The sequence below is a fragment of the Phoenix dactylifera genome, chromosome 11 (assembly GCF_009389715.1).
Source record: "Phoenix dactylifera cultivar Barhee BC4 chromosome 11, palm_55x_up_171113_PBpolish2nd_filt_p, whole genome shotgun sequence".
Classification (NCBI taxonomy): Eukaryota; Viridiplantae; Streptophyta; class Magnoliopsida; order Arecales; family Arecaceae; genus Phoenix; species Phoenix dactylifera.
The window spans coordinates 25,152,746-25,160,455 of NC_052402.1; the positions used below are offsets into that span (position 1 = coordinate 25,152,746).

The 7,710-nt window shown below is 39.0% G+C and overlaps 1 protein-coding gene across 1 annotated transcript; it reads right to left on the reverse strand.

Moving 5' to 3' along the window:
- Positions 1-1,359: 1,359 nt before the first annotated feature.
- On the reverse strand, positions 1,360-5,595 carry LOC103710533 (pentatricopeptide repeat-containing protein At2g22410, mitochondrial-like). Its single transcript, XM_008796288.4, has one exon. It carries the CDS (start codon positions 3,553-3,555, stop codon positions 1,525-1,527), a length of 2,031 nt encoding a protein of 676 aa, XP_008794510.3. The 5' UTR covers positions 3,556-5,595; the 3' UTR covers positions 1,360-1,524.
- Positions 5,596-7,710: the final 2,115 nt, after the last annotated feature.

Sequence of the window (7,710 nt, forward strand, 5' to 3'; positions counted from 1 at the left end):
TTTTATGAAATAGTTATGGTTACTGCTAAAATTTCTGAAAAGTCAAAATCTCTCTCTCTACAAATAGACCTTGACTTCTATGTCATCTCTATCTTCTATCACATCACTCACTTCTTTTTAGATTGGAAGATACTACTTAGTTAAAAAAATTTATAAACGATAAATTTTTGTTCATACACACATTTCATAGGTCTAAATAGCCTTGAAAAGATCATTCGGAGCCTAATAGGCCTGTAAATTGGTGTCATGCTATAAATCTCAAAAAGTTATCCAATTTTTTTTAAAAAAAAAAGCTCTCCAAACAAGCACTATAGGAGACTTTGATACATAAATAGACCTTTGATGTTGTGGATCATGCTTTCGAACCTTGTCCAGATCTGCCCAAAGTGGCTAAGGTGATCCGCAATAAGTCCAGCAATACTCTTATATCATATATGCATTTTTCATACTCATTATTTAATATATGACTAAGAAAACATAGAAGAAAGACAAATAAATTAAGACAAATAACAATTTCATCCAATCTACTTCAAAATAGACATGATTGATGAGATAGAATTATAACTATTTATATGATTTTTACTCTTGAACAAAATACATATCCATGCCCAGCATAAGACACATTGCATCAAGCCCCTCCAAACTAAATCATAATTAGAAAACAAACACATTATAATCTTATTTTTAAAATTTCATTATACACAATTAATATTATATTTTAGACATATGACCAACTTTGAATCAATGGTCGCTCTTATCATTATATAGTCTTGTTTCAACCATTCATAAACCCAGACCAGACAAGATTTAGTTCCATCTCATTTTGAAAATCCTAAACAAAACCAAGTATTAATGGAACTCATGATAATTTTCATCTTAAAACATAAAATGATTACCGGTTGAAATGTTCAAAGGATTTGCATTTTTACAGGCTATTTTCTGCATTATTTTAACATAGATTATTTATGTCAAACAAGGTAAACAAACTGCTCATTTTCTTTGATGCTTCCTGAACTAATTCTCCTTAGTTTGAAAACTTCTTTGTGGGCCTTTCTTCCTCTTCTCAGTTTTAAACCAACCAAAATTTGAATCTTATGTGAGTTGCCGATGCTTCCACTTGAGAGAGAGAGATATGAAAGAAGTGAACAGGTAGAGAGAGAAAGAGAGAGAGAGAGAGTTAAATTGCTTTTCAGCACTGACCGAAATAACTGACAAAAAGATAGAGATATTTGGATGACATGAAGTTAACTAGGGCTCGTCCAGCATCCAAACATAGTCTCAAGATTGTGGCTCTAAGAAGGAAACGAGCATCTCTGGAAAATATACCTATTATTCTTCTAAAATAGGCTGCTTGGTATCTTCAGTCAAGAAAACATTTCATTAAATCAGTGTATTACATCATTTGTCATAAAGAAGAGAAAACCTGCTTAGATTGAGCAACAACAAGATCTGGAGTTCATCACAGCAGGAGCCTTATCCTTTTTAACACAATATCAAAGAATATTATAAAGAATAATGAATAACTCAATAGACACATAGAGATTCTTGCCATTCTTCCACATCAAAAAATGCTCCAGAGGGCATGGAGAGACATTCTACGGACATCAGATGGTCTGTTAATTGATCAAGCATACAGTATATATCTCTTGAGCTTTCATGTCTCAGGTCTTCTACTAAAAACCTATAGGCATTATTATCTATTTCAATAAAACTAGTTGCCTTATCCTTTTTTATCCCTCTCTCTTTCATAAGCTTCCTAAGATTCTTCATATCTTCCCACTGGTGAACATCAGAATACATATTTGAAAAGAGAACATATAGTCCTCCATTATTTGTCTCCAACTCCAAAAGTTGTTTCATCACTTGCTTTCCAACCTTCACATTGCCATGAATCCTGCAAGCTCCAAGCAAAGCACCCCATATCACAACATCTGGTTTCATTGGCATACATTTTATCAATTGAACTGCTTTCTCAAGTTGCCCTCCTCGCCCCAAGAGATCAACCATGCATGCATAATGTTCAATTTCATGTGGAACCTTATAAACATCAGTCATAGCTTCAAAGTAGTGCTGTCCAACTTCTAATAGACCTCTATGACTGCATGCACATAACAAACCAGTAAAGGTGATCCCATCAGGTGAAAAGCCCTTGCTGACCATGCGTTTGAAGAGTTCAACGGCATCAAATGCACAACCGTGCATCGCCAAGGCCCCAATAATCACATTCCAAGACACCACATTCTTTTCTGGCATCCTGCCAAAGAGACCCAAGGCAGTGTCTTTATAACCGCATTTCGCAAACATGTCAACAAGAGAATTAAAAAGTGTGACACTAGGATTTGCAATGTTTGCACAGATGTAATCATGGATTTTCTTTCCAATGACCAAATTGCCATTTTGGCCACAAGCTGAAAGAACAGCGACCAAAGTCGTCTCATCGGGCAACACTCTCAAATCTTGCATCTGGGTGTAAAGATCAAAGCCTTCATGACATAATCCATTTTGAACATAGCAAAAGATCATGGCATTCCAAGATACTATGTTCCTCTCAGGCATTCTATCAAACCAACATCTAGCATCATCAATCAGCCCATGTTTTGCATGAGCACAGACTATGGATGTCCATGTAACTACATTCCTCACAGGCATCCCATCGAAGCATTTCTGAGCCAAACCTAAATCTCCACACTTTCCATACATATCTACCAAGGCATTCCCCAAAATCATATCAATATTAGCTCCCATAACCACTATGTAATGATGTACCAGCCTACCCAAATTGAGACTCCCCATTTGTGAGCAAGCAGAGAGGAGGCTAACCAGGGTGAATTCATCAGGCTCCAAACCCGATTCTCTCATTTCCCTGAACAGAGCAAATGCTTCCCCGCAATCATCCAACTGAGAATACCCACCAATCACTGAATTCCAAGAAACGACATTCCTGTAAGGAATCTCATCAAACACCTTACGCACTAAAGACATCAACCCACAGGATGAGTAGGCATGGAGAAGGGCATTCATTACAAAGATCTGTGACTCAGATCCGAGCTTAAAGATCATAGCATGAACCATCAGGGCTTCCATATGAGCCGACGCTCTGGCGCACGACTTGAGAACGAAAGGAAGAGTGAAGTGGTTCGGCAAGAGGCCAGAACGCAGCATTCGGCGGTGGAGGAAAAGGGCCTCCTTTGGGTTATCACTGTTGGAATGGCCTCGGATCAAACTATTCCACATGAATTTATTAGGCTCGGGGACCCGTTCGAAGACCTCGCGGCCGTAATCGAGGTCCCCGGCGTCGGAGACGGAGCAGAAGGCGATGAGCCTCCCGAGGGTGAGGGATTCTCCGAGAAGTCCATTGGTGACAAGCTGGGCGTGGAGCTGCCTGAGTAGCTTCATGGAGGGGCATCGTTGGAGAAGTGAGTCGAGGGTTTGGTGGGTGGGGGATTTGAATCCGGGGAGGATTTCTGTTTGGAGATTTGGAAGGATGGAGCAAGTGGCGGGAGCCGCACGGGAACCAACGGCTATTTTTCGGACGTGGTTTGCTGCCGAACGCATTTGAAACCTGGCTCATGAGCGCGGAGTCTGGCACCAAGCATATAAAAGCCGGGAACCACAGCCTGGTTGGAGATTTCGGCTGAATCATTTCCCAACAACTCTAAGAAGGCGTTGGATACTTCAATGGTTCTTCTGCATAGATGGCTGGTTGGCTTGATTGGTGAGACCCAACAGCTTCACTTTGAAATTACCCGCTACTTATATATCTTAGGCATATTTGGTTGGAAGGAGTCGGCCTCTAGAACGAAAATAAGAATGACTATTTTCATTCTAGTTGTTAGGTTGGAAGGAGTCTCATTTTCATTCTAATTTTAGAAAAAAATGAAAATGTCCTAATTCTCCAAAACTTAATCTCGATTCCCTCCTAGTATTCAAATTCTATTTCAATTCTAACTCTCGACACAAGACAAAGTTTTGGAAAATATGGCTATTCTAATTTACATTTCAATCCATTCTGATTCCGATTTTGATTCCAGTCGTGAACCAAATAATGTGTAAGGAGTACTTGGAGTCAACTAGAGAGCCAAAAATTAGAAAGACTAGAGGCTGGCAATTGAAGTCTACATCATTATAGAAGTTGCAGCGGTGGTTAATTAGATTAGGGCATTGCTGTTGTTCATGTACAACAATTCTAAGTGTTGGTCAAAAAGTGGCTATATTGTTAGCATTTCATTCGTCATATCTCCGACTCGAATTTACATGCTAAGGATGCAGCAAACAACTCGAATTCCATCATGATATCATACACAATGTAGCGAAAATAAAATTAAATAACTAAAGTTCAAAATTTAAATTTAAATAACTAAGATTCAAAATTTAATGTCTTACAAAATCCAACAATATTCAAAGTCTTGAACTTCAGTAAAATCCTAAACTAAGAATAAGAAGTCAAAACACTGCCTCCGATTGCTCTTCCGTAGCAAAATCTCAGGCCAAACTAATTTTTCGAATCCATAAAAACAATAAAGTACCGAGTAATGTGCTATATAACCCAGCAAGTAATGAATTCTTTAACTAGATAAATTAGATAATAAAATAATAATAATTTTACTAAGAGTAATTATATAAAATCTTTCAATTCAAAACTAAATCTAGACATGGAGTGTTATCAAAACATCATATATGTGAATCCAATCTTTCTAAAAAATTCAAATTTTCCTTCATAAATCCAATTCTTTCAAAAACCTCAAGTTCATCTCATGAACTATGATTACACTTATACCTTGTAGCTAAGCCAAATAATAAGCTCAGAAATTTTCATATTTCTAATGCATAACCCATAATGATAGAGTATCAAAGTGCCAATATATAATCCTCACTGAAAGTGTATCAAAGTGCCAATATATAACCCCCACTTGCAGGATATTGAGTGCTAATGTATAACCCTTGCTGATAAAGTATCAAAGTGCCAACTTATAATCCTTACCGGCAAGATATTAAAATATAGTCTAGTTGCAAGTCCAAAGCCATCTTGGATCAGAACTCTATTTCTTAAAAACATATTTCATGTTCCAAATCAAAAAATATATAAAATCATATAACATCAAAATAAATTAAGCCTAATCTATATCAAAATTAATATGTTCAATCATGAATCATTTAATATTTTTTGAAAAAGATATATTCAATAATAAGTACTATGCATCAAATTCATAAATTATGAATAACTTGATTTATAAAATATTTTATAATTTGCCGATAAATTTAAAAAAGAGTTGCACTAATTACCTCATGAGTATAATCAGCCGGCGAATCTTTAGCGCAAAAAAAAAAAAAGTAAGACAGAGAATGAAAATATGGGGTTTTTTTTTTTTCTTATGCAAAACAGAAAAAGAGGAGGAGGAGGTGTGGTAGCTGCCGGTGGGAGGACCGATCGTCAGAAAGTGGCGGAAGAGAATCCGGCGGTAGTGGTCACCCGTAGCGGAGAAACTAGGCGTAATAGAACTAGAGGGAGGCATCAACGACCTTAGATAGAGCCGGAGGGAGGCTTCGGACTCCCTCTCGGCATCAAACTCCTATCGGTAGTCCGCCTCTTCAAAGAACGTGTGGCACACTTGAGTCGCAGGCCTTCTCAGATTTTGTTTTTTTCATTTCACATTTTCTGGTTTGGATCAAAGTGGCTTTTGGGCCGAGTGGGCCTTGGCTGATATTTTTGTTTTCCCAGGCCGGTCAAGCGGACCAGGCCCGGTTCGTTTTGGGCTGGGTTTTGCATGGTTATCTTCTCATGTAGGACTGATGATTGCAAAGCTGTATCAGGGGAGCTGTGACCGAGCTGTTTGAGTTGTCAGACCATAAATCCAACTGCGATTGAAAGGCTTAGGATTGAAAAACTCGGTGGTGTCATCTATGATGGATTCACGCTCACACACGCACACACACACAAAAAAAAAGAAGAGGTGAATCGAAAGCTTTAATGAACTCTGAGATCATCTAGGTAAATATTTTTTCAGTTTTCTTGGAAATAACCTAACAAAATAATTTACATGGTCTTTGCTTGTCTATATTTGCTAGCTTTGTTTGATAGATGCAGAGGGTGCAAAAGAGCCTGCCTGTTTTTAACAAGCGTATGGAAGGAAGTTGCTCTTGCAAGTGCCTGCTCCTGTTTTGTGGTTCTAGTTGCTACAGCTTCCAACCTCATTTATGTACTTGTATAAATTTCCCAGGCAATTCTAATATACTTTTGACTGCAATGCATGAATTTTGTGTGTCGAATCATCCTTCCCCTCTTGATTGCTAGTTTCTAACCATTTTAAAACTTTTTCATTATTTTCTTCCAAAAAAATATTTGTTAGATGACACTGAACAAACCATAAAGTTGTATTTTCAAACGTATTTTGCATTTTTCTGTGACAATAATTCTGCAGGGACCTGGCAACCTAATGGATTCATCAAGCTGCTGGCTGCTCTGTGGCTTGTGCCATAATGGATAATGAAAACCCATGGACCCTGATAAACATCCAACTTTATTTAACCATAAATAATTTACTGGTAATACATCGACACCTAGGCCGTTCCCTATCTGGTGAAGATGATTCATTTACCAGCTAGTAGTCTTTGAAATGAAATTTCAGTTTGTCGAATCTAATATTTATTTAGAGTGAATAGGTACTGAGACAACGTTATCCGTGGATGCTGAAAGGTCATTTCATATACAAAACCAAACGATCACAAAGAAGAGCAAGGGTTTCCTAACTTCTGGGGAGGGTGTGGAAGCTTTATCCAGATCTTCCAACCCGTCAAGCTACTGTATCATAGCCACCAGAGAAACCGCATGCTTCTAGCCAACATGCCCTGCCTAGTAAAACCAGTGAACATCTAGTAGGGAACGAGCCGCAGGATCCAAAGGAACAGGATCCTGTAAGCTGGTTTCAGTGTCGAGAGTTGCTGTTTACAGCAGAGTGGAGCACCCATCTTTAACTACCTTCCCGCACAACTAACCTGGAACTCCTTGTCAGTGCTTTTCAGCCCCTTCACCATCATCTCCTGATGCCTAGGCTCAATCCTCTTCTCCACAGATTGAGAGAATTCCTTCAGCTCCTCCAGTGTGCCACAGATTTCCCTAACAAAATACTCATATGCTGAAACTGAATAACCCTGGGCATCTCAGCACCATCTCCTCAGCCTCTTCCCTGGAGAGGCCCCAGCCCAATCAAATACTGCAGCTTGGGGGAGAGCAGCAGGGCCGGAGCTGGTCCCGGACTCTCGGACGCTTGAAGCTAGCAGCCTGGGGCACTTGTTGATGACCCTCCTGTAAATAGCGAAGAAGCGAGAGCAAGGGGTATTGGAGGAATAGATGGAGTACCATGTTTTCTGGAGGTGGCAGGAGGATCTAGGCCCTTCTGACTTGGCACTCGTGGCATCCTGTTGAAGCTCTCATTGTGGCTCTAAAGATTTCATTGGAATAAGAGGCCACCTCGTGGCATGAGCATGCATCTAAAATAATCACACAAATGTCACAGATTAACACAGTAGCAGCTATTTTCAGGAGGACAACACCTGATGACCCTTCTTGAAGACGAGGGAAAATTTATATATGAATATATATATATATACACACACACACACACACACCAATCCCCATAACTTCCGCTGCAGATTCTCCGGTGATCCTCAAGATAAAACTCCAATAATTTACATGGGGATCGTCCAGTAGAA